The following is a 27793-nucleotide window of genomic DNA, read 5'->3' as shown; positions in this document are numbered from 1 at the left end:
GTCAGGGATTGTCTGCAAAATTAAATAAAATAAAAGAGATGAACCATAAGCAACAAAATACACTTTTCTAGTTTTGAGAAGCTGATCAAAGCTTGATCTGTCAGTAACTTTTTCTTTGCCTTTAGGTGTCTTTATTTCATTTATTCTCACCTATTTCATCACTGGTTGTATTTCTAGCACTTTATTTTTTTTAATTTTTTAAAAATTTTCATAGTATCACATGCCACCCTTAATGCCCATCACCCAATTACCCATCCCCTCACCTACCTCCAGCAACCCTCAGTCTGTTTCCTAGAGTTAAGAGTCTCTCATGATTATTATTCTTCTCTGATGACTTCCCATTCAGTTTCCCTTCCCTTCCCTTATGATCCTCTCTGCTGTTCCTTATATTCCACATATGAGTGAAATCATATGGTATTTGTTTTTCTCTGAGTTATTTCACTTAACATAATACTCTCTAGTTCCATCCACGTCATTGCAAATGGCAAGATTTCATTTTTAGATGACTGCGTAATATTCCATTTGTGTGTGTGTATATCTATATCTATTTTCTATCTATCTACACATCTTCTTTATCCATTCATCCGCTGATTGTCATCTGGACTCTCTCCATAGTTTGGCTATTGTGGACATTGCTGTTATAAACAATGGGGAGCAGGTGCCCCTTCAGATCATTACATTTATATCTTTGGGGAAAACAACTAGTAGTGCAATTTCTGGGTTGTAGGGTAGCTCTATTTTTAACATCTTGAGGAACCTCCATACTATTTTCCGGAGTGGCTGTACCAGTTTGTGTTCCCACCAGCAGTGTAAGAGGGTTCCCCTTTCTCTGCATCCTCATCAACATTTGTTGTTTCCTGTCTAGTTAATTTTAGCCATTCTGGCTGGTGTGAGGTGGAATCTTATTGTGGTTTTGATTTGTATTTCCCTGACACCGAGTTTTTTCATGTGTCTGTTGGTCATTTGGATGTCTTCTTTGGAGAAATGTCTGTTCATATCTGTCTTCTGCCCATTTCTTGACTGGATCATTTGGTTTTTTGTGTTGAGTTTGATAAGTCCTTTATAGATTTTGGATACTAGCCCTTTATCTGATATGTCATTTGTAAATATCTTCTCCCATTCTATAGGTTGCCTTTTAGTTTTCTTGACTGTTTACTTTTCTGTGCAGAAGCTTTTGATTTTGATGAAATCCCATTAGTTCATTTTTGCTTTTGTTTCCCTTGCCTTTGGAGACGTGTCTAGCAAGAAGTTGCTGTGGCTAAGATTGAAGAGGTTGCTGCCTGTGTTCTCTGCTAGGATATTTTTTTAAGAATTATTTTTATTTTTATTTTATTTGACACATAGAGAGCACAAGTAGGCAGAGAGGCAGGGAGAAGGAGAGGGATAAGTAGGCTCTCTACTGAGGAGGGAGCCTGATGCAGAGCTTGATCCCAGAATTCTGGGATCATGACCCAGCCGAAGGTAGCCACTCAACCGACTGAGCCACCTAGGTGCCCCCTCTCCTAGGATTTTGATGGAGTCCTCTCTCACATTTAAATCTTTCATCCATTTTGAGTTTATCTTTGTGTATGGTATAAGAAAATGGTCCAGTTTCATTTTTCTGCATGTGGCTGTAAGATTTTCCCAGCACCATTTTTTGAAAATAATGTCCTTTTCCTTTGGATAATTTTTCCTGCTTTGTCGAAAATTAGTTGACAATAGAGTTGAGGGTCCATTTTGGGGCTCTCCACTCTGTTCCATTGATCTTTGTGTATGTTTTGTGCCACTACCATATAAGACAGTATAGCACTTTGAATAAAGACTCTTTGCTTTAAAATCTGCAAATGGGATGACTCTTGGAAAAGGTGGCAGAGTATAGAAACATTGAATAATGTCATTAGAAAATGGTTATTGTTGCTATTAAGATTGTATAGAAGATTGAGAGAAATCTCATGTAAGTATGATAATTGAAACTCAATAATTGAAAATTTTTAAGAATGTCAAAAATTTTTTCATACATTTCTAATATACACACCCCACAAATGTGGTTTTCCTTATTGTATATGCTGAAATTCATAGCAGTAATTATGAGAAAGTTTTTATTTTTCTCTTATTGCTGGGGAATTCCTTTTTCCCAATCCCGGAGAATTTCCCAATTCTCTTATTGCTTGGGGCCTGAGAAATTGCTTGCCAACATGTCTTACTCTAGATAATGGCCTCCCTAACCTCTGACTGAACATTTCCTCTGTGGATTTGGGAGCTTGGTCAGGTCATCTGGTGGGAGAGAGAGCAGTTCTCTTAGAATGCACAAGAGATCGCATTTTAAAGAAGACCATGATCTTAGCCAAGTGGTTGGATTGCTTACAAATTTTGTTGCCGGAGGAAGGAGAAAACTTCTTGTGTGTTTGGTGTATGTGTGTGTGTATGTGTGTGTATACACACATATACATAAATGCATGGATACACATAGATAGATAGATAGATACAGATATATAGATTCTTACACATATATGTTTCTATGCATTTTTAAATGAGAAGGCAGTAAGCAGTTCCCATAGGACTAGTTATCATTATGCCATCTTATAATCTTCTTTAGTCTCAAAGCCCTTTGTAATTTACACACACAAAAATTTCATTGAATAATTAACTGTTGCTATGTACTTCTTGTGTTCATTCCTCTGCTTGAAGAACTTCATTCTAGTTAAGCATTACACCTGGCATCATCCACATTATGGGGGAGCTTCCATCTCCCAAACCCTTCCATGCTGAACTTTATACCTTGTGCTTTTCACCCTAGTGCTCAGCAGTGATCCCCCAAGGAGCAAGTAATAGAAAGAAAAGGCACCAGCTCAATTCAGAAGAGGGAATTTGTGATAAAAGCCCTATCATAACAGTGATAACACAAAAGCCTCCTCCTACTCCATTTCGCTATTGCCTTTGGGGGATAATATATTCTCTCTGAGATGTCCCTTTGGTTTACTTTAGCTTATTCCATGCATATTTTTTTAAAAAATTAGGTGGAAGGAAGATGAGCATGGTATAACGTGTTTTTTTCTTTAACCTCCATGTAATTCCATACAGTCTTAGTTATAATTTAAAATTACAATCTCTACTTTTTGTTTAGTTATTTTCATTTTTTGAATTTATTTGGAAAGAGAGAAAGAGCACAAGAGAGAGACTGAGTGCAGGGGTGGGGGGAAGCAGGGGGAGAAGGAGACAGAGAATCTCAAGCAGACTCCCCGCTGAGCACGGAGCCCAAAGATCTCAGGATCCTGAGATCTTGACCTGAGCGGAAATCAAGAGTTGGTGCTTAACTGACTGAGCTACCCAGGGGCCGCTAAAATTAGAGTCTTTACTTTTCAAAAGAAATGTTGTTACATTTGCTTATATTTTGATGTTTTGTTTTGTTTTTTTTTTAAAGAGCTATGCCAATTAGTTGTTTTCTAAAGTGGGCTTTGAACTTGAAGTTGTTTAGGCCTGTAGACTAAAGCGTATTACATCGCCCTTTACAAGTTTTCACTACTTTTAAAAATCGTTGCTTACCTGCTCATCTTTTTTCTTATTGAAGTGTAGATGACAAATGGTGCTATATTACTGAAGTATAGTTGACGTACAGTGCTATTTCAGGTCTCTAACATAGTGATTCAACAATTCTATACATTACTCAATGCTCACCACAGTAAGTAAGGGTCGTTACCATACAACGTCATTAGAGTATTATTGACCATATTCCCTATGCTATGCATTTCATCTCCATGACTTATTTATTTTATAACTGTAGGTTTGTACCTCTTACTTCCTTTTACCTATTTCACCCATCTCCCTCCCAACCTGTTCTACGGCAACCACCAGTTTATATTTAAGACTATGATTTTTTTGTTGTTCTTGTTTGTTTTGTTTTTTAGATTCCACATATGAGGGAAAAGATATGGTATTTGTTTGACTTATTTCACTTAGCATGATATTCCCTAGTTTTAAATTCGCTATTTTATTTATTTATTTTGAATGTTTGATTCTTGCATTGTACTGGAAATGATCCCATGTCCAGATCTGAGAGCATTTTTTGTTCCTTTGTTCACCAGGGATTTAGTATCCAACATGCACAAATTCATTGTGCTTAGGTTATTTCATTGCTTCTGACTGATTTACAGCCTTTAACGCATCATTCCCCAAATTTATATTCTGGAGAATACTTGTTCCATGAAATATTGGTAATTGTTCTATGAGAGGATTATGGGTTAAAAAATTGGAGAAATACTGCATGGTAGATATATTCTTGGGCATTAAAAATAAATTATGGTTTTTAGAAAATATAGTAAAGAAAACTATTTTAACCATATTTAGTAAATACAAGCTGTATTTATCGGATGGCAGAATCAGTTTCCTTGTAGATGGAGTACCCATTAAAATTAAAATTACTTATTTAAATTCCTGTTTTGCAAATTACAGTTTGGGAAATTCTGTCTTAATGCAGTTTTGGAAATAGCATTCGAAAGTTAGTGGCCCATTTGTCCTTAGTGTATTGTCAGTCCTGTCTCCCCTACTGGATCCTCCCTCTCTCAAGAGCCCTCTTTCACTTTTATGCCTAAGTTTATGCTTAAAGAATTACATCTTCCTTTGTGAATAAACCTTGAGCATATTTATGGAGTCTCCTGAGCTACCTGAATCCTACTAAATAAGATAAAAAATGAAAAATTACCCATTAGAGAGAATGAGTGTCCTGATTTTAATTCTTACTGGGGTACGTGGTACAAGAACATGGGGTGCTCGGAGTCTAAGAGGGTCAGTGATGACAGCGTATAGTTCATCTGCTCATTACTCTTTTGCTGTTGCATTCATCTCGTGATTGGTCTCCCCCTGCCTAGCTTGTCTTTGCTGTAAAGACCCTATGGACTTTTTTTTTTTTTAATTGGGCACCACAACTTACATAGTGTCCTGCACATACTGTTAACTTAAATAATTCCACACGGCTTGGCAGATACCAGCACACACACAATACAGATCACTTACTTCCCTTGCATCTCTGAGGCCCCGCGCTCTGATTTTCTTCCTACCTCGGTCAGAGAGCTTTAGCTCAGTCTTCTAGAGGGATCAACATTTGCTGCCTGTTCCTTCTGAATTAGCGTTTCTAAGGCTCTGCTTTAAAGCCGTCTTCTTTTTTGGTAAATTCTTCTTTTGTATTCTTACCCATATCCATGTTTTTAACTATACTTTCTTTGCTGACAATTCCTTCTTTTCTCTGTTGGATCCCCCCCTTGCTGTTTGAGCTTCTTGTCCTAAGTCTTGGTTATTGATTAGACATCTTTATGTGGATGTCTTTAAGATATCCTTATGTCAGCACATCCAAAACAAAACCCATCACTTCTTTGTCCAGAACACAGCTCCTCCTCGTACCTTTTCCTGTCCTGATTTCTGCTTCTGGCAACCACCAAATTATTTTAGCTCTACACTTGAGGCTCATCATTTATGCCTCGGTCTCATTCACCACCCATGGCATGAGCACTCAGCCCCATCAGTCTGGTTCTTATACCTCCCCTGAGTAGCTCCCTTCTCTTTACTTCCATTGCCTAAATAATCTTAAGACTTTTTGTCATTTTTACTTTGGCCTTCCCTAGATGATTCTGGACAGGAGTCCCTGTCACTGGTCTTGCCTATGTCCGGGACACCCTATATGCAGAATGATCTACCAGAGGCATCTGCTTGGATTTGTTACCCACGTCTCAACCTTAACTGATTTAAAACCAAACCTCCTCTTTCCATTGTCTTCTTCATTTTAGTAAATAGAAATTTCATAATTGTAGTTGACAAAGCCAAAAAAAGGTCTTTGGTGTCATCCTTGCCAAATCTCTTTCTCTCATACCACACATCCAATATGTCATCAAGTTCTGTTGGTTCAGCCCTTAGGAGAAACTCAGAAGCCAAGCATTTCCCACCATTTCTACTACTGTCACCATAGTCCAAGCTACTATCACCTTCTTTCTGGATCATCCCTGTAATTACATACTTGTGTCCTCATAAGTCTTCTTTCCAATAGCTGTGAGCCACCAGTGGCTGCTGGGCAAAAGAAACAGGATTGATCTGAATGAGATATTTAAAAATTTGCACCAAAGATTGAACAATTAATACACAAAACAATGAAAAATATCTTAATATTTCATATTGATTGTATATTGAAACAGTAACATTTGGGATAGGTTGGATTAAATAAAGGGTGTTATTAGAATTTCACATTGTTTCTTTTTACTGTTTCAAAGTGACTCCTAAAAAATTGAAATCACGTATGTGGCTGACATTTATCTTACTGTTAGATGGCACTACTCTAAAGTCTTTTTTACACACAGCCATCAGAGCTATCCTTTTGAAATGTCAGAACTTCCCATTCCTCAGGCCAGAATCTGCCAAAGGCTTTCCAGCTCTTTTTTTGCAGGGGGTGGGGGGAGTGGGCAGGCTATGCAGTGGATCTACAGCCCAGCATGTTTCTTTTCCCTCAGCTTCTGTGCCTCTCCTGTCCAGTGTGTCTCCAGGTCTGCAGGTCTCCTGGTGCCCCCGCCCCCCGCCAAGGGTCTGTCTCTGAACTGGCATCCCTTCACTTCGCACACTCTGTCCCAAATGGTTTCAAGACTCCTTCCTCATTTCTGTCCGGTGTCTCCATGAACAATTATCAATAGCGAGGATTCAAGAGAGAGGCCCATCCTGACCACCCCTCTAAACCAGCATCCTGCTTACCTGCACATACTCTGTGTGGGGTGGCTTCACTCTGAATGGCTCCCCATTGTCTGTAGAATGAAATCCACATTGCTTAGTATATCTAGGTGTCCCGTTATTGTCGGGCTATTTTCAAACTCTCCGACACATCTCTCACTGTTCCACTTTGCAGCCCACATGTCATGCATTCTGAATCACTTACGGGAAACCTAAAATAAGAAAAAAAGTGATAAAGAATATATTAGAGGTTTAAAGGATTATTATTAAACATAGATATATTTGTGTACAGAATTAAAATTCATTGACCTTCAAAAACTGAATAGGGTACCCGCAGAACTGGCATTTCAACCTTTTGAATTCCATGGACATCCATCCACAAAATGGACGTTATAACCAATACCAAAGGCAAGTGATAGACTCACCGATAAGGGGTTTAAACCTTTGTGAAAGGATCTTGGCACGAAGGAATTTTCCTTTACTCATATTTATTTTCCTCTGTAACAACTAAAATGTTCAGGGGTTTTCCCTCCTTATTAAAAAGGTAGCATAATTTATCAATAGTTTAGTTAGACACTTCATTATAAGAGAGTTAAGGGAGTTTTTAGAATGAGCATTTCTAGCATGGGCAATCTGAAAAACAAGAATTTATAGCTCAGCAATAAATAAATAAATAAATAAACCTTTCAGAAATGTTTATTGTTCCAGCTCATTAAAATGTTATGTCTTTTGGACAGTATTTCTTAAAGGCCATAAAATTAATAGTGTATTTTAAAAGTTTTATTGGCACGTATTTCCTAAGTCCAATTTAGCTCCAGTGTTTAATTGTGCTGTCTCATACAGGCTGGAAGTCTGGCAGTTAATATTATTTTTTCTGTTTTAAAAGAAAAACACTTTCCTTCAGGGCTAGCTTCCACATTTTTGAATGTGTTTATTTCACACTGCCTTGCATTTTCATGCGCTGAAATCCCGAAACTCTGACAGAGCTAATCTGGATCTGTTATTTCTTTGTGTCTTAAAATTATGCTGAAATTTCAATTAATAACTAATCACACTCTTGGCCTGGGAGAATACATGAAACGAAAATCCTGCATATCAACTACTGAAGTTAAATTTTCAATCTTTCAATTACACAAAGCAAGGGAAGCAATAAGCATTTATTGAGTACCTGCAGTGTGTTAGGCGTTGCATGGACTGTGGAAGATTATAAGGCACCATGAAGTCCTCAAATATAGAAAAATCCCAACCTATTCATCGCCTTCTATAAATGCACTTCATAGCAAACAAATTTCTTTACCTCTTCAGGGAACTTGCCTTCCACCTACTAGTCCTATTTAAAATCTACACAATAAGAATATCTCTTCCCTGTTAGTCTTCCTAAGTGAAGTTGCTTCATCTCAAGGCTCCCAAACCACAGACAGATGTGCAGAGTCAACATTTGCAGAAAATTTCAGACTTCTTAGAGGCCTGACTTTTAGGGGGACTGTCTTCTCTTCGTCCTAATTGCCTTCACTAGATCTCTTTCAAAGTGCTTCATGTTAAGTGCCCTCTGTCATTAAGTCTTTAAGGAGTGGCCAGTCATGATATTTTGGTGAGAAAACAAAAACAAAAACAAAACGAGACTTACGACGAGGGAGTTAGTGTAGCTACAGACTCTGCTAGTCTCAAGCTGGTCTTAAGTTCATCATTTCCCTTTTCTGTCTCCCATTTCTGAATACCCTCACACTTAGCCAGGAATTCTGCTAGTTCGCCTGGCGGAGGTGCCCCAAACCGTCATCCCTGAGGAGTCTGAGCCTCTGGCTCCTGTGCGCTTTCTGGCTGCCATTGCTGTACTCTGTGTTCGCTGTCACCAGCAGACACAGAAGCACCCAGAGGGGTCCCGATGAAGCTCCAGCGCTCCCCACGTTCTTCTCTCTGCCTTTGCCCTATGGCAGCCGTTCTCTTTCCTCACGACCGTGAGGGCTGATTATCCCACCCGTCCAGTCACCCCTCTCTCGGCCCACTGACGCATGGCGTGAGAGACCCCTGAGAGCCAGACAGAGCTTAAGCTACCGTGGAGCCCTTACCATGTCCAAGAGTGTGATGATCGTCACCTGGGGATGATTTTTGCCCCAAAGGGACGTTTGGTAATATTTGAAGACATTTACAATTGTCCCATTTGGGAGAGGGGTTGCTACGGGTATCTAGTGGGTAGAAGCCAGGGGTGCTGTTCAACAACCTACAACATACAGAGCAGCCGTCAAAATAAAGGACTCTGTATTTAAATGACAATAGGGCCGGGGCACCTGGGTGGTTCAGAGGGTTAAAGCCTCTGCCTTCTGCTCAGGTCAAGATCTCAGGGTCCTGGGATCCAGCCCTGCACCAGGCTCTCTGCTCAGCAGGGAGCCTGCTTCCCCTCTCTCTCTGCCTTCCTCTCTGCCTACTTATGATCTGTCAAGTAAATAAATAAAATCTTTAAAAAATATTTTTAAAAAATGACAATAGGGCCAAGGCTGAGAAGCCCTGACCGAGTAGAAATGATTCTCCCCCAGGGACATGGACTTTTATTCTGAGAAGGCCTAGAGCTCTGGCCACAGAAAGTATGCAGTCTGCCCGTGGTTTACGGGGGAGAAAGTACAAAGATTCACTCACTCCACCCCTTGGGTCCCAGGCACACGTATTCTGTTGGAGACGCAGGACCAAATGACAGCCATTGGTTCAGTGCGTGGACTGCATTCCAGAGGACAGAGTCCTAAACTTGTCCAGTCAGAAGAGAGGAAGGTTCCAGTCTTGGGGCTGTGGTAGGACACTGAGGTGGGATCCTGGTGTGGTGATAGGACTGTGTTACAGTTGTGCAGGTGGGAGAGTTCTATAGGGACCAGAAGCTTCTGCTGTGCGTAGAATACATTCAATGTAAGGACAGGGGCTTTTTCTTTAATGCCACTGTATACACATACCAGGTACATGGGTCCATATGAGTGGCTTAATAAGGGTCTCGAATAAAGATGAAATAGCTCTGGCTGAGTGAACAATGATCCGATGAATGAATGAAACCTTGCCTGAAATTTTCCACGTGCACTGAATGTTTTAGCATGCTATCCGCAGCTGCTTAGATGAAGAAACTTAAGAATGTCAAGTCTGTGGCTTCCCTCTGGATGTCATGATGGCAGCGTTCAGCATACCTCATGTTTATTCACAGCGTCTCTCTTCTGAATCGGATCTAGCATTATTCAGTGTAGAGTAGTTGGTATAATACTGACTTTTAGATTCAGCGTTCTCCTTTGCTCCTGGAGGATGGTTCCACTGACACGTTCATGAAGGCGTTGAGTGAAATTTTAAAAGAGGAGGAGTATTTCGGTGGTGAAGATGGAATGTGGAAAAGACCACAAGCAAACAGAAGCCTGGGGATGAGAAATCTCTGGGCATGTTTTCAGGGAGCAGCAACAATTAGAGATTAGGACACGTGAAGTATGTGTATGGGAGTTAAGAGGAAATCTTTGAAAATGTAATTGGAGCTACAGTTTGCCACACCTCTAACCAGCAGGTTAAAGAACCTTGCGCTGTCAAACGCCAGGTGGTTACTGCTGCCCTCTGATGCCATCCCTCCGTGGGAAAGCTCCTGAGCTCTACTAGGCACTACATGCTTTTTCTCTAGAACCATGCCGTCCAGATCTATCTTGCAGGACCCAGCTTTGCCTCTGGCATCCAGTTCTTCCAAAAGGCTCGCGTCCACCTAGATAGCATCCCCCAGCTTTTATTACTTTGCACTTCTTAATTCCCATTGAGCCCATGCTTGACACCGTTTTGATCTTCACTCCTCAGTCCATAAGCAGCCAGTCGAGGACGAGGCCAGTTCTTTTATCTTCTGTGTCCGCTAGCAGACTACCTGCACATAGGAGATGCAGTAAATAATTGGAAAGTTAAAAGCACCCGGTTTGATGATGCTTATCTGAATCCCTTCTACATGTGAGTTTTTAAAAATTAGTATGTTTCAGGCAAAAGGTCGGTAGCCTATGGTTGCGGGCTTTGTGCACCTTACTATTTAGCTGGTTTTTTGTGTGCATCCAAATTAGAAGATGAGGGGGTATGTATGACAGTGTGGGGGTATTCGTTTTAATGCTTTAGATCTTCTCCCTGTCTAAACCTCAGTCAGAGAAAGAACCCAAGTGATCAGACTGGATTTCTTTAGCTTTCACAAATCTTAGAAAATTTAATTTCTGAAAGTTAGTTGAAAGGTGTCAACATGGTGATTTTTAACATGATACCATTTACGGCATAGTAAAACAGTAAAGATATCACACTGTTTTGATGAAATTCTATGCGTTTGTTTTACTCACCACCAATAATAGAAATGCCTAATAAAGATCTCCTTTAAATTGATGCATTTTTGTCATTGTAGTCATCACTGTGTGCTTTTCCTACCAGGAGTTTCCTTTCTGCTAGGTTCCTTTTCTCCCCTTCTCCTACCCCACACTTTCCCTCTCACGCATACACCCTGTTTTCACTTCTTTCCTGGGTACTTTTGCTTTGAATTATCCTTGATGGATCTTGTTTTTGTCGGCTTATTTCCTAGATGGGAAGCGATGGAATTTTACGCCTCAGTTCTTCAGCACTAAATAATGAATTTTTTGCATATGCAGCTCAAGGATGGAAACAGCGACTGGCAGAAGGTAAATTTCTTTTTTCCATCATTCTTTGGCATATCTGAGTACACACAGTATACTGAGCTTTGCACCTTTCTCTGATTTCCGAGTCTTTTTCTCCCCCTGAAGTATACTTTAATTTAGTAAAAACACCCATTCTGTTCGAAATGACTTCACTAATTCTTTGTTATACTTGGCATTTTTGAGATAAAACATTTTTGAAGGAAGCACGATATCTGAAACATAATAAAAAATTTTGATCTAGCTGGATTTTCTTTGGAATCATAATTTTAATCACTTGCTTGAGGTATTATGTATTCTCTTAATGTCCTAGAGCCTAAAGAATCTTCTTTTAATACTTTCTTCGCCTAAAGTCACCATTTCACCTGATTCTTCCTTTAGTCACCAAGCTTCTTGAAAGACTAAAAATCATCAATGGTACTACGTTTTTACTCTCTTACCCACTCAAATTGTTATGGTTGGGTGTGACCCCACTATACACAACTGAAATAATGCCTCCTGGAGAATATTAATGGCTTTCTTTCTTTCTTTCTTTCTTTCTTTCTTTCTTTCTTTCTTTCTTTTTAAGATTGTTTATTTATTTGACAGAACGAGAAAGGGAACACAAGCAGGGGGAGTGGGATAGGGAGAAGCAGGCTTCCCACTGAGCAGGGAGCCCCATGTGGGGCTTAATTCCAGGATCCTGAGATCATGACCTGAGCCGAGGGCAGACACAACGACTGAGCCAACCAGGTGCCCCATTAATGACTTTCTAATAGCAAAGCCCGTTTCCTCTTTTTGGTCCTTATGGGTTTTTTTGTGTTCTTTTTTTTTTTTAATTATTTATTTATTTATTTGAGAGACTGACAGTGAGAGAGAGCATGAGCGAGGAGAAGGTAAGAGGGAGAAGCAGACTCCCCATGGAGTTGGGAGCCCGATGCGGGACTCGATCCCAGGACTCCAGGATCATGACCTGAGCTGAAGGCAGTCGCTTAACCGACTGAGCCACCCAGGCGCCCTGGTCCTTACGTTTTATGTTCCTTCTGCAATATCTTTTTTTTTTTTTTTTGCCCCATCCAATTTGAAACCATGTACCTTAGACATTCACAATATATTTCAAATTGTTTCCTGCGGCCGCATTGTTGATAGCCATTCCTCAGTTTCCGTCTGGAGCCTCTGTTCTTCCATCTGATGACACATGGTGATGTCTCCACCACTCTCTCTGGTGCTTCCTCTTGTAGCTGTGCACATTCACTCGGCAGCCTCTTTCACGGCCTGGTATAGCCCCTATGCCAAATCTTCCACATCTGGCTCTAACTCCTCTTTCCTAATCCTGTGTTCTGTTCCAAATGCCTGCTGGATCTCCCGAGCTGATACCAAGCACCTGAAAACCATAACGTCAGTATTAACCTCACTGTCTTCCCTTCCCTTCACCTTGCCGTCCCTTCTGCCCCCTCTCCATTAACGTCAACTCTGTCCTCACTTTGGAGCTTGATCTCTCTTGTCCTCTCTCATCTCCTGATCCGGTCATGACCTGTCGATTGTGCTCTGACTCTGAATGCCCTTGAACACTCCCACAGCTGCTGGCTTGACCCTATTCTCTGTTTCTCATCTCTGCCATTCAGCCGCCTCCTGGCTGGAGTCCTCCCATGTCTACACCTGATTTTTAAGCCACTTGTTAGGCCATATTCCTCCCTGAGTGGATGCCATCAGGACCTCCCTCTGTCTCTTATAGGAAAAATGTAGAACTCTCTTTAAACCATGTATTTGCTGATTGGCCTCAGCCTACCTTTCCCATTTCATTTCATCCTACTCCTACATTCTCACAATTGGCCACACAAAAGAACATAAATATACATATTCATATCTCTGTGCCTTGTGAGTTAATTACTTTATAAAAGCTTGGTCATCCTTCAAAAGCTTACTCAAGAACCATTTCCTGTATGTGGTCTTTCCTAATCGATTCAGGCGGATGAAGTGCCTTTTCTTCTGTGCCCTCACTACCTTTATTCTTACGGCCCATACAGGGCTTTCAACATTATATTATAGGCAATTGTGTGCCTTTTCTCCCGCCAGACTGATTTCATTAGGGACACTGAATATACGCCATTTCATTCACAGCCCCTAGCACACACTTTATTTGCTGAGGGTTTTAAAGTTCGCCTAGGACTAAATGACTATTTGAGCGATGTTCATAAAGAGAGAAGCTGTAGAAATATTGTCAGTACTCAGCCTTTTCCTTTGCAACATCCATAAAAGTTTACTCAAATTAATTACATTTTCCTTATTAACCGTTAAAAGGTATGATCACTGTTACTCAATATATAAGCATTTGCTTTCTAGGAGAGTTTACTCCAGAAATGCAGTTGCGGATAAGGCAAGAAATTGAGAAGGAAAAGAAAACAGAACCTTGGAAAGAAAAATTCTTTGAAAGGTTTTATGGAGAAAAGTAAGTACTAGAGCATTTTTTTCTCATTTCTCTCAGAAGGAAATGAAAATGTAATTCTCTGCTTCACATAGCACACTCATATGCTGTAAAACTTAATAAACCAGTGATAAAAGGCAATAGTCCCTCAGTGTAAGAAATTGCAGGTAAAATTATAGTGGCATATCAGCACTTAAATTTTTAAAAAATGCATTTTCAAAGGTTCATAACTTGCCCATGAAAATTCATTTTGGACTAAAAGTAGCACATGAAATCCTATAGAAGTCAATTATGGCTTTCTTAACTAGATTTTAGTAAAAATCTCCTGGTTTTAATCCAAGTATATTCATTAAGGAATACTTGAGAGCTAAGTAGTTTTAGATACCCTTAATTCTCCTATTTTTCTGAAAATGTTGACTGTGCATATCTTGTTTAGTCCTTGTTTGGGGGAGAGCCCGAGGTGTTACTTCTTCACTCCAGCCATCTTCCTCTTTGAGTGCGACCAGGTTTTAATTCATTATTTCTCTTCATGTGTGTTTCTTTTTAAGACAACACCAGCCACACATAAGCGTGGAAGCGACTAAATTACATTGAAAGTAGTTTTACCTTTGCCTTACATTTGGAAGGGACATATTGTACTTGAGCAGAATTAGAGACTCAGTCAGATCCCTAAGGAAGAAGGAAGAATTTCGGAGCTGACAATTGACAGTGACTTCAGTTCCTCCTCACAAAGTAATTTTTCCTGGAAATCCCACATAATTACATAATTAATGCCTGGAAGTTGTTTTGCATAAATGACACTGAAGTGGTTGCAGGTAACAATATCTGTACCATTTGATTTAACTTCATAAAATGTCCCCTTGTAAATAGGGAAACCAGTGTCAGGAGTCTCACATGAGTGCTCTTCTTCTTCTTTTTTTTTTTTTTAAGATTTTATTTATTTATCGGACAGACAGAGATCACAAGTAGGCAGAGAGGCAGGCAGAGAGTGAGTGGGGTGGGCAGGGTGGGGGGAACAGGCTCCCCACTGAGCAGAGAGTCTGATGCAGGGCTGGATCCCAGGACCCTGGGATCCTGACCTGAGTCGAAGGCAGAGGCTTTAACCCACTGAGCCACCCAGGCAGGAGTCTCATATGAGTGCTCTTCTTGAAAAGGGATCCCGTGATTAACAACCTGCTTACCCAGAGGAGGCTAGCATTTGGGGGAGTGTCCTAAATAGCAGTACCCTCAAGTAGGAAGGCTTGTTTTTAATTTTTCCTAGGATCGTGGATGTGTATACATCTTTAAGCAAAACTAGCAGGAGATAATTAATGCGTTTTCTCAAAAATTAAAAATGCAGCAGCCTCCTTATATGCCTTCAGATATTATCACCGGCAGCATTACTCAAGGCTGGCTGCATCAGGATCCTTACTGGGGCTTTTAAAAATAGATACGATTTCCAGGATCCATGCCAGACATACTGATTGGGAATGTCCAGGAGGTGAGCCCAGAAGTATGTGTTTTTAGATGCTCTCCAAGTCATGCTGATGCCCAGCAGGATTAAGAACCATGGAGAATGACATTGCAGACCACCTAGGAGGTTTCCCCCCACCTTGTGTGTGACAAAGGGAGTGTTGGGAGCATGCTTTCAAAGGCAAAACTGAGCTAGTTACCTCCAATGTACTAGTCCTTAGTTCTTGATTGTTGGGCCCTTTTAAAAAAAAAAAATTTTTTTTTTTTTAAAGATTCTGTTTATGTATTTGACAGAGAGAGACACAGCCAGAAAGGGAATACAAGCAGGGGGAATGGGAGAGGGAGAAGCAGGTTTCCGCCAAGCAGGGAGCCCGATGGAGGGCTCGATCCTAGGATGCTGGGATCATGACCTGAGCCAAAGGCAGACACTTAACCACTAGCGACTAAGCCACCCAGGCGCCCTCCCCCCTTTTTTTAATTCAGCAAAATTGATCCAACATCTCATCTAGATGCCAGAGGTGCAGACATTCACAGGACTTTCTAGCCTCTGCCCTCAGAGAGCCTGTATCCCAGAGACCATGCATTACAGAGGGCTTTCCTTCATTCACCAAGTCATGATTGAGCATACTAGGCTCTGATATGTGTCTAAGAGCTTTGAAAGTCTTATTTCACTAACCCACCCAGCCCTACAGTCCTATAAGATAGACACCCTTATTTCACTTTTACGTTAAAAAGGGGATTAGGGAACTGAGAGACAGTGAAACTAAGTCATTTATCCAGGTTTACACAGTGTCGTGAAGTTATTTGCTCAGCGTCCTAGTGCCACAATTCCTTCGCAGAAAAGGTCACACCTACATAATTTTTTTTACATAAAATTTGAGGGCTTCCAGACTCCCATGCATAACAGGTTAAAGGGCCCTGCCTTGGAGGGTAACTGCCACAACACTGTGAGTAAGCATGATCCCCTCTTACCATCCCTGAGCTCTGAATACAAACACTTCTTTTATTTGACCCTTTCCTTGCTGTAGTTTATCCATAGAGTTTCTGTCCCCTTATGTCACTGGAATTCTTGCTTGTCTTTTTCTTTTTTTTTTTTTTTTTTCAAGATTTTATTTATTTGCCAGAGAGAGAGAGAGAGAGAGTACACACAAGCAGGCAAAGAGGCAGGCAGAGGCAGCGAGAAAAGCAGGTTCCCTGCCGAGCAAGGAACCCGATGCGGGACTCGATCCAAGGACCCTGGGATCATTACCTGAGCCAAAGGCAGCGGCTTAACCAACTGAGCCACCCAGGCGTCCCTCTTGCTTGTCTTTTTCCATCTTCAATTACATATTGGATGACAGCCGTATTTTGGACATTCCAATGTCCTTCTAATTTTGTTACTTCAAGATTACTTAAACTACCCCAGTGTGTGAAAGATTGTTTTTCCTAGTACCAGATAATTTTCAGTTGACATGAAAATTTCACTGCTCTAACTTTTCCCAAGAATGTTGCCATCCAAACTCCCCCATTGTTAAGATTTGTCTCCTCTAGTCTTCAGGCTGTGTGTTTGAGCTCTCTGTTATGGTTCTGATTGGCTTACTCTGCTTATAACATAGCACTGTTCCCTATTTGCTTTAGTCACTTAGAGATCACCCATATGTGCACTAACTCAGAATGATAGATTTCTGGGCTTACCTGTTTTCCTTTGTGTTGTTATGCGGTGTGCTGTGAAAACCAACCTTCTTTACCTTATGCCATCTTAAATCCATTTTGTCATTAAAATAATAAAATGTTGACACAGGCATATTTTATACAGTACTGTTCTCCATATATACATATATATATAATGAACGTAGACACACATGTTTAATATATACATTTTATATATTCCATACATTTGTGATACTTAATATTAAAAATATTTAATATGAATTAATACATTTATCATATCCTTATTAACCAACCAGCAGAAATTTGGCTGCCAGTGGATAATTACTGTATATTCTATACCTAGTATCAGTAGTATCTCTGCTTGGCCTAGCCCCAAGGGACCATATTTCTAGTTGATTATTCTGCTTTATCTGTAATGTCGTTATTCTGCTCCTCTCAGTATAGGATAGTTATAAATTGGAGCTTCATTTGAACCCATCTTAGGGAAAGTTGAAAGAAAAGAGTCTAATTATGAGGGCAGTATTTCCTAGCTTCTTTTTAGAGCTTTCTGAATGTTAGTAAAGAAGACAATGAATACACCCCCAAAAAATCTATTCATTTTTATTTCCCTTTCATTTTGGAGAATTTAAGTAAAATGTTGAAAATTTCACTGAGGTATTTTCCTGCATCGATACTTTTAGCTGTATTTCTTCACTCAAATATGTTTGAGAATATTTCTCTCTTTGTAATTGTCTGTACTCGAACTTCTTTTAGAACAGCTTATTTCTCTACCATGTGATGCTGATGATGTAAGTTAGTATGACAGGAAATAATGATTTCCAATATCTTTGTAATTCTGATGAACTTTTCCTTATGACATGAATATTAGGTTACATTATTTCTTTCTTTCTTTTTTTAAGATTTTATTTATTTATTTGACAGACAGAGATCACAAGTAGGCAGTGAGGCAGGCAGAGAGAGGCGGAGAGGCGGGGAAGCAGGCTCCCCGCCGAGCAGAGAGCCCAATGCGGGGCTCGATCCCAGGACCCCGGGATCATGACCCGAGCCGAAGGCAGAGGCTTTAACCCACCGAGCCACCCAGGCGCCCCTAGGTTACATTATTTCTTAATGCTCTTTGTTATCTTTCATGGAATATCCTTACAGGAAGAGATCACATGAAAAAATTTTAAGTTCTTGCCTCATACAAATATAGTCTAGTAGAATCAACTTTGTTAACCCCAAATATGTTTGTTATTCTTTAGTGAAATTTCCATATTGTGTTAAGTTAGACACTTACAGACTAAAATAGGTTAGTAATAAACCTCTTACATTGGTTTAAGAGAACTTAATCTTTGGAAGTCATTTCAGTTTTAAGATTTTACAACATACCCATATCTCATTGATCTTATTTGCTTATATTGCATCCTCTGAAGACTGTGCAATTTTCTATGATAAAGGTAAATTGCTACTTTTTGACTAAAAAATTTTAGATCTTATCCATTCTTTTGTTTTTCTGCCCATATTTTCTAATCTTTTGTAGTATGTAATTTTTTAATTCCTTTTATATAACATTTGGCAAAGCTTGTATCTCCTTGCTTACAGAATAAAAATCTGTACCTAAGTAAGTTAGTAAAACAAAATTTAAAAAATAAATAAATATAAAAATCTGTATCTTTCTTAACCAGAGTAGAGTTTATTTAGTTATGATTATAAAAGAACTAGAAGAACTGAGTCATCATAAAGTAGTTTATATAAATTAAGCATGTTACTTAGCGATTCTAAAATTAATTTGATGCATTTGCTTTTGTTGAATACACACACACACGCGCGCACACACGCACACACACACATGCACACACACATATCTCTCCAAATTGTACCTTTCATGTTTTGTGGTTGAACAATAATTCAATATTTCTCATTTCTGTTCAGGTTGGGCATGTCAAGAGAGGAATCGATAAAGCTTACTTCTGGACCAAACAGTGATGGAGCAGAAAGTAGTTCGTGTGGCGCCTCTGGCCTTCCAGGTCTTTCTGCACAGACTCCCTTGGAAGAGCAACAGCCAAAAATCATGAAAAGTCCAACTTCTCCAGAGCCTGGTTTCTGTGCCACACTTTGTCCTATGGTAGATGTAGGTAAAGATGGAATGGCAGAATCAGACTCAGAAGATATCTTGATCCCTGAGGAATCCGTGATTCAGGAGGAAATTGCAGAAGAGGTAGAGACTAGTATCTGTGAATGTCAGGATGAAAATCGTAAGACAATACCCGAATTTTCTGAGGAGTCTGAAAGTCCAGCCAACTCTCACGAAGAGCCTCACGTAGCACCTCCTGAAGATAACCTGGAGTCCTGTGTTATGATGAACGATGTTTTAGAAACTTTGCCTCATATTGAAGTGAAGGTGGAAGAGAAATCCGAATCTCCCCAGGAAGAAATGTCGGTTGTTATCGATCAGCTAGAAGTCTGTGACTCTCTCGTTCCTTCCACTTCCTCTGTGACTCATGTCAGTGACACGGAACACAAGGAGCCAGAAACTGCAATAGAGACCAATCCCCCCAAAATAAAAACAGGGTCCTCTTCTTTAGAAGACCAGTTTCCCAGCGAAGGGATTGCTGTAGATATGGAGCTCCAGAGTGATCCTGACGAACAGCTTTCTGAAAATGCTTGCATCTCGGAAACTTCCTTCTCTTCTGAGAGCCCAGAGGGAGCCTGTACCAGCCTGACATCCCCAGGAGGGGAAACTCAGTCCACCTCAGAGGAATCATGTGCTCCAGCCTCCCTTGAGACAACATTTTGTTCTGAGGTGTCCAGCACTGAAAATGCAGACAAATATAACCAGAGAAATCCCCCTGATGAAAACCTTCATGCGTCTTTGATGTCAGAAATATCTCCAGTATCCACTTCACCTGAAATTTCAGAGGCATCTCTGATGTCCAATTTACCTTTAACCTCTGAAGCATCCCCCGTATCAAATTTACCTTTAACATCAGAAACATCACCCATGTCTGATCTACCTTTGACATCAGAAACGTCTTCAGTGTCTTCCATGCTTCTCACATCTGAGACCACTTTTATATCCAGTTTGCCACTTCCTTCAGAAACATCTCCAATTTCTAATTCTTCTATGAATGAAAGAATGGTGCATCAGCAAAGAAAGTCCCCTTCCCTATCTGAAGAACCACTCTCCCCACAGAAAGATGAAGGCTCTGCCCCTTCCAAGCCACTGGGGGAGAGCCTCCTCTCTCAACAGAAGACTCTGTCAAATACCCCTGAACCCATCAAAATGGGTTCCTCCATTGTTCCTGAAGCATTTCCATCGGAAGACTTGCACGGTAAGGCTCTGAATCAGCAGCCTTGTAAATCACAGGTTGAAACTGAGAAGGCCTATCCTGCTTCAATTCCAGAACTCCCTTCTATAGAAATGATAAAAGTGAAAAATCATAATGTCCTGCAAAGAACAGAAAAGAAAGGGGCGTCTTCACCATTGGAGTTACCTGTCTTTTCTGAAGAGACAGAGAATAAGGGAAATGAGCTTCCATCAGCTAAATTACAGGACAAGCAGTATATCTCATCAGTGGATAAGGCTTCATTTTCAGAAGGCTCTAGAAACAAAACACACAAGCAAGGGAGCTCACAGAATCGGTTGGAGACCTCACATTCTTCCAAGTTGTCAGAGCCCTCCAAGTCACCAGATGGGATAAGAAATGAAAGTAGAGAATCTGAGATATCGAAGAGGAAAACTGCAGAGCAGCACGGCTTTGGAATTTGTAAGGAGAAGAGGGCTCGGATAGAAGATGATCAGTCAACCCGGAACTTACCATCCAGCAGCCCACCTGAGAAAGAACAGCCTCCAAGAGAGGAGCCCAGAGTTCCACCTCTCAAGGTATGGACTAATAATAACAACATTAAAGACAATTCCATAGATAGGCTTTTCCTATTTAGATGCTTAATTTTTAGAATTAAATAAGGTTTTATTCCCTCCAGGTTTTATGTAGCAGTTGATGATCTAATACTCTAAGCACGAGTCTAATATTAAATGATCCTTTTTAAGGATTGCTGAGCTCACAAGATAATCTTAGATGCATTATATATTTAGACTCAGCATTTAAGGAAAAAGAAATGGGGAGGGATAACAGGGCCTGGAGGGGCCTATAGGCCATGAGATGAAGGGTCTTTTGGGAATTCCAAGGTATAAGACGAAGACGTACATGCACTTGGGAAAAGTTGAGAGATAATTTAGTCCCCAGTCAAAGTTCAGTAGGACTAGGGAAAGTAGTCAAAAGTCAGAGGCATGCATGAAGGAGGAGAAGGTGCAAGATATTGGTTCATTTATTTTCCAGCAAATATTCACCACCACCATTTCCTAGCAGAAAGGACCTGACTTATGGAAGAGCCTCATTAAATATTTCTTGAGTAAATCAATAAAATTGCTTTGCACACTCTGAGGGAAAATGCTGTAGATATACAGATATACAAATCTTTTTTTTTTTTTTTAATTTTTGAGATAGTAAAGAGGCACTTAACTTCACAGATAATAAAACCTGTAGTGAAACATTCCCATTTATACATTCTCTTTTGACCCCAGGTAGGTTTTAACTCTCAGAAAACAACCCTTTTATATAAATTGGCTCTGCCTAAGTAAACTGAAAATTAAGGCTAATTCAAAAGAAATACTTTGTTTAATTAAAAAAAAAATCCTAACCAGTATAATCTATACTTATTTGGTGCTTTCATCTTAGTCCATTTATACTGCCCAACGGTAAAGTGCATTGTTCTGCCATAGGTTTGGTCTAGGATTATAAATGTGTTCAAGCTGTGTTTCTCTTAATCTCTTTCTCTTTACTTTGCTCTACTCTGACATCTATTTTATGTATGTGTCTCATGATATCCATAAGGCTGACTTTTAAGGGTGTAGCTGCAGTTATTCTACTTAATAAAGCAACCCCTATTAAATAAGATTCTAAAGATGTGAAAGATGAACATTAAGCGCCAATTAAAGGCCCCACTATGCATTTTAATTTCTGAAGCAGTGGAAAGAAAAATATAAGCATGCTTTTCATAGGAAATATTTTTGAACATAGCAGTCTGTTTTTCTTGTCAAAAGCTTGTTTTCAACGTAGTGTATACTTCCCGGTAGATGGATAACATAAATAGATTTGGTGTTTGTTTGGCCTTGAGCTCTTGCTGAAGTATAGCTAGGTTTAATTTTTTAAATGTTTTTAGTTGTTTTTTTTTAAGTAAAGAAAATATTTAAAAGGAAAACTGGAATCGCCTCTCTAAATTCATTTTTTTCTTTGAAGCCTTTGGATTAGAAGAGAAACATCACAGGTTGGAAAAGGAGAAATGATATAGCTCAGAAAGATCATTTCATCTACCAAAGTTTCAAAGCATAATTCCAGATTGATACAATCCTGTAGTATGTGTCAAGCGTTTATAGTATAAATATACATATGTTAAGAAGGGAGATATGTTTTCTAGGAAAAGCTTTTCCTAGAGGGAGGAAAACAAAGGAAGCATAGTACTTGTCAGGAGCCCTGAATGGGGAACCATTCTGTCACACCCTTGTTATATGATCCCAGGGCAGCCTACTTTCCCTCCACAGGCTCAGTTTTTTCTACTGTAAATTGAGGGGCTTTAACTAGGTCCCTTCCAACTCTCCAAATCTATGACCCTAAAAATCTATGACTCTCTAATCTATGACTCATGTTTCTAGTGCCTAGAGCATTGCTATAAGATGTTGGTTGTTGAGTCTTATACCTCATGAATTTGGGAATGACTGTGAGTCTCTTAATTAGCATGAGTTAGGTAGATGCTCTGGGTCGGACTGTTTATGAAATTCAGTAAATTGTAGATTACCGATATCCGAAGAAACTGCCCGACCCGTCGTTGCTTTTAGAAGCAGAAAACCAGCGTTGCCCTTGCTTTCATGAAAAGATAATGAAACCAAATCCCTTTGGAAAGCAGAGCACTCTCACAAGCATAGTCTCATTCCATCTTTATAACAACCCTGTGAAGGAAATAGACCAGAAATAACTAGTCTCATTTTACAAGTGAGTTTACAAACTCTTATTGTGTGCTGATTATACAGGTATGAGCCAGCGTGCCGGGCTGTATGGGAGTACAGAAAAACCACAGAGTCTCTGGCTCACGGAGGTTTCTGGAGAAAGCAAAGTACACCATGATTTGCCCAAGATTGCAGAATTTCTTTGAGTAAAGGCAGGATGAGAATTCTAGTCTCCTGACTTCTTGGCTAGGGCTTTTTTCTTTGTGGCAAATGAAGAGATAAACTCGTATAGAAGGAAGGTCCCAGTTTTCCCTGCCAGGAAGGAAGATAATTTAAAAGCTAACTATCTCTAAGTCTTTTTTAGCTAACCTCATTTTAAGAAGCATGGATTTTGTTTCCATTTATATGAGGCATTAAGAAGATGTTTCATTTCCATACCAAATGAAGTCACCGGTTGATGTTCCTGTAAATGAAAAACAGAGATTAAAAATTTTAATTTCACATTCATGCCACATTGATTGTTGCTTTATACCCAAAAGACCTACTTGGGGATTTAGGTGTCGTTCATGCCACATTATGAGAGGACATCGCCCATGTTATCTCTTGTGTTATCACGTTCCACCTGCGTCCTCTGTGATCATGTACCCAGCGCCTTCTCTTTCCATTCTCCCCTTCCTCTAGATCCAGCTTTCCAAAATTGGGCCACCTTTCATTATCAAGAGCCAGCCAGTCTCCAAACCAGAGTCTCGCGCATCCCCCAGCACATCGGTCGGCGGTGGGAGGAACACAGGAGCCAGGACCCTTGCAGACATCAAGGCCAGGGCCCAGCAAGCGAGGGCCCAGCGAGAGGCAGCCGCGGCAGCTGCTGTAGCCGCGGCAGCGAGCATCGTCTCAGGAGCCATGGGGAGCCCAGGAGAGGGTGGAAAGGCGAGAACCCTGGCACATATCAAAGAGCAGACAAAGGCGAAGCTGTTTGCAAAGCATCAAGCCCGAGCCCACCTCTTCCAGAACACTAAAGAGTCCCGGTTGCCTCTGCTCGGCTCAAAGGAAGGGCCTCCAAGCTTAGAAGTCTCTTCGACCCCTGAAACAAAAATTGAAGGGTCGACCGGTGTGATTATTGTCAATCCAAACTGCAGATCTCCTAGCAACAAGTCTGCGCACCTCCGGGAGACCACCACTGTATTACAGCCATCTCTTAACCCAGCTAAACTTCCAGAAACTGCCACGGACTTATCTGCGCATAGTTCTGACGAAAATATACCCGTGTCGCATTTATCTGAGAAAATTGTTTCATCTACCTCTTCTGAAAATAGCAGTGTGCCCATGCTTTTTAATAAAAATTCCGTCCCTGTGTCTGTTTGCAGCACTGCTATGTCGGGAGCAATTAAAGAACATCCCTTTGTGAGTTCTGTTGATAAATCCTCTGTTCTAATGTCTGTTGACAGTGCAAATACCACAATTTCTGCTTGTAATATAAGCATGTTGAAAACCATCCAGGGAACGGACACTCCGTGCATAGCCATTATACCAAAATGTATTGAAAGCACTCCTGTCCCCGTCCCAGCCGAGGGCCGCGGTGTCGCAAGCCCCATGGAAGACAAGCAGTTGCCACTGTCCAACAGCAGCGCTGGTAACCTCGTCTCCAGTCAGTACACCTCTGTGCCAACTCCCTCCATTGGAAATAACTTGCCAAACCATCTCTCCACGAGCTCTGTCTTGATTCCCCCACCGGGGATGAACAGCAGATTTCCTTCTGAGAAGATAGCCATGCCCGGGGGTGAAGAACAGGCCCCCGGACCCCTGGGTACCACTGTGAGAGCCGCCCTCAGCTGCAGGGAGTCGGCAGCGGTCACGGATGCTCTGGCCGCGCGCCCGCCCGTCGCCATGTTTACCGGAAGCATGCTGACCATCAACTCTTACGAGGGGCCTCCCAAGTTAAGTGCTGAAAGCTCGGACAAACATCCAGGACCCCGAAACAGGGCAGACAATTCTGGGAAACCTCAGCCACCTGCAGGGGGCTTTGCACCAGCAGCCATAAACAGATCGATTCCGTGTAAAGTCATCGTGGACCACAGCACCACGCTAACCTCCACTCTGTCTCTGACCGTCTCCATCGAAAGTGCAGAAGCCAGCTTGGACCTCCAGGGCAGGTCCATGAGGACAGAAGCCTCCGTCCAGCCCGTGACATGCCCCCAGGTGTCCGTCATCAGTCGGCCGGAGCCGGTGGCCAGCGAAGGCGTGGACCAGGGCTCGAGTTTCATCAGTGCCGCGGCAGCGAAGCAGGAGTGTACCCCGATGCAGGCAGCCTGCCCAAGTCTGCGAGAGGGACCCCTCGGGGGTCCGGACAAACGGAATGAGGTGCCCACTCCCAGCCATAGCTTTGCTGAGCAGGCGCGGGGCCCAACTGCTTTCAAAAGCGAAGCCGACGCAACCTGTAGCAATCCGTATAACCCAGGCAGCCGGATTTGCTGGAACGAGGAGGGGATGCGGGGCGCAGCACAGCCCCTGGTGAGTCACCCTGCTTCAAGTAAGCAGAAAGAGTATCTGGAGCAGAGCTGTCCGAAGGCCATCAAAACCGAACACGCCAGCTACTCCCACCTGTCAGAGCTTCACCCCAGGAATCTCATAACCAGTGTCACTCTCCCCGTGAAGTCCGAACCTCATGAAGCGGACAAGGGCTTTAGGATGGACACCGAAGACTTCCCTGGCCCCGAACTGCCTCCTCCGGCCGCGGAGGTCACCCCCAGTGGGCAGCAGACGCAGAACGTGAAGGCTCCCACCTCCGGTCCCATGGAAGAGGCAATTTCCTTGGCCACAGACCCCCTGAAAAGGGTTCCCAGCGCGGGCAGCTCCGGCTGCCGACTGTCCTCTGTGGAGGCCAACAATCCGCTGGTGACCCAGTTACTCCAGGGCAACCTGCCTTTGGAAAAAGTGTTGCCTCAGCCCCGACTGGGAGCCAAGCTCGAAATCAACAGGCTTCCTCTGCCTCTTCAAACTACCTCAGCAGGGAAGACAGCCCCCGAGCGGAACATCGTTGAAATGCCATCCAGCTCTCCAAACCCCGACGGGAAGGGCTACCTGGCGGGGACCCTCGCGCCGCTACAAATGAGGAAGCGAGAAAACCACCCCAAAAAGAGAGTCGCCAGGACTGTGGGGGAGCACACACACGTGAAGTGTGAGCCAGGGAAATTGCTGGTGGAGCCAGATGGGAAAGGGGTGCCTTGTGTCATCAACTCGGGCCTGACTCCGCTAGGAGGGCACAGCCAGCCGTTCAAGCAGGAGTGGCTGAACAAGCACCCCCTGCAGAACAGAATCGTGCCCAGCCCTGAGGTCAAGCAGCAGAAGCGGCTGCCCCCCTCCTGTAGCTTCCAGCAGAACCTCTTTCATGTCGACAAGAATGGCAGCTTCCACCCTGACGCTGGTACCTCACACAGACAGCAGTTTTACCAAATGCCAATGGCTGCCAGGGCCCCCATGCCGAGCGCAGCCCTGCTACCGGCCTCCGCCAAGACCCCAGTGGGCTGTAATGCGTTTGCCTTCAACAGGCATCTCGAACAGAAGGGACTGGGAGAGGTTGGCCTTTCTCCCGCACCCCACCAGCTAAGGTTAGCCAACATGTTGTCCCCCAACATGCCCCTTAAAGAAGGTGATGACGTGGGAGGGGCTGCACACGCAATGCCAAACAAAGCCCTCGTGCATGCCCCGCCCCCGCCCCCTCCCCCTCCGCCCCCTCCGCCCTTGGCCCTGCCCCCCCCTCCCCCGCCGCCACCACCTCCTCTACCTCCACCTCTTCCTAATGCAGAAGTCCCATCCGATCAAAAGCAGCCACCGGTTACCATGGAAACCACTAAGAGACTTAGTTGGCCACAGTCCACGGGCATATGTAGCAATATAAAATCGGAACCTCTTTCTTTTGAGGAAGGTTTAAGCAGCAGCTGTGAACTGGGCATGAAACAAGTTTCCTATGACCAGAATGAAATGAAAGAACAGTTAAAAGCATTTGCGCTAAAAAATGCAGATTTCTCTTCCTATTTGCTTTCTGAGCCACAAAAGCCTTTTACCCAATTAGCTGCTCAGAAAATGCAGGTGCAGCAACAGCAGCAGCTCTGTGGAAATTATCCAACAATACACTTTGGGAGCACGAGCTTCAAAAGGGCAGCATCTGCAATTGAAAAGTCCATTGGGATTTTGGGAAGTGGCTCCAGTCCCGCCACGGGCCTGCCTGGTCAGAACCCTCAGATGCCCGTTCAGAACTTTGCCGACAGCAGCAACGCGGACGAATTGGAACTGAAATGCTCTTGCCGGCTGAAAGCCATGATTGTGTGCAAAGGCTGTGGGGCCTTCTGCCACGATGACTGCATAGGTCCCTCCAAACTCTGTGTAGCTTGCCTGGTGGTGCGGTAAGAGCTGAGGAAAGATGCAGTATCCCTTTTCAACACGGAAAAGCCAAACGGCATCAGCAGCGACAAATTGAGTAACTCAGTGGTTTATACCGTGATAATTTATTTTCCTCTGGAACAGATTATCTTTTCTCTCTGGGATTCTTTACTTGCGCTTCCCAGAAAGGGGAGATCGCACCCCAACCGAGTGGCCCAGCGGCGTGTCTTTTGCATATTAAGTTACCATTCCCAGCTTTGGAAAATTTCTGTCCAAGTGTACCCAGGTCACTACCCCATTCGTTTTGTTTCGTTTTGTTTCTTTTTATCCAGGTGTAGATAGGAAAAGGACATTTTTAATTACTTAATGCTAACCAGAAACGCAGATGTAGAAAGAATGGTAAAAGCGATTTAAGGTGGTTGGTTATTTGTTCTTCTGTAGGTTAACCATGACAACAGGAGTTTTCACAGTTGACTCTTCTGGACCTACCCTTACTACAGTGATTAAATCATATTTGGAAAGGGGAATCTGATTTAAATGTATGATTCCTTGTATTTGCTCATATCACGAAAGATACATTAAAGGAGGTATGCCATTAATGAA

At 42.1% G+C, this 27793-nt stretch overlaps 1 protein-coding gene across 2 annotated transcripts in view; it reads left to right on the top strand.

Annotated features, from left to right (window-relative positions):
* The window catches only part of ASXL3 (ASXL transcriptional regulator 3), a gene marked incomplete at both ends in the record, with an annotated part of 181288 nt that extends 154071 nt beyond the window's left edge, over nucleotides 1–27217 (top strand). For both annotated transcript variants that reach the window (XM_080820981.1, XM_080820980.1), the window contains 4 exons: nucleotides 11234–11330; nucleotides 13647–13752; nucleotides 18742–20692; nucleotides 23495–27217. In XM_080820981.1, the coding sequence (XP_080677107.1) occupies nucleotides 11234–11330; nucleotides 13647–13752; nucleotides 18742–20692; nucleotides 23495–27217 (5877 nt within the window). The remainder of the gene's footprint in view (nucleotides 1–11233; nucleotides 11331–13646; nucleotides 13753–18741; nucleotides 20693–23494) is intronic.
* Between the last annotated feature and the right edge of the window lie 576 nt (nucleotides 27218–27793).

The sequence above is a fragment of the Martes martes genome, assembly GCF_963455335.1.
Source record: "Martes martes genome assembly, chromosome: 13".
NCBI lineage: Eukaryota > Metazoa > Chordata > Mammalia > Carnivora > Mustelidae > Martes > Martes martes.
The sequence above is the reverse complement of the archived record's forward strand: the minus strand, read 5'-3'. Positions and strand labels throughout refer to the sequence as shown.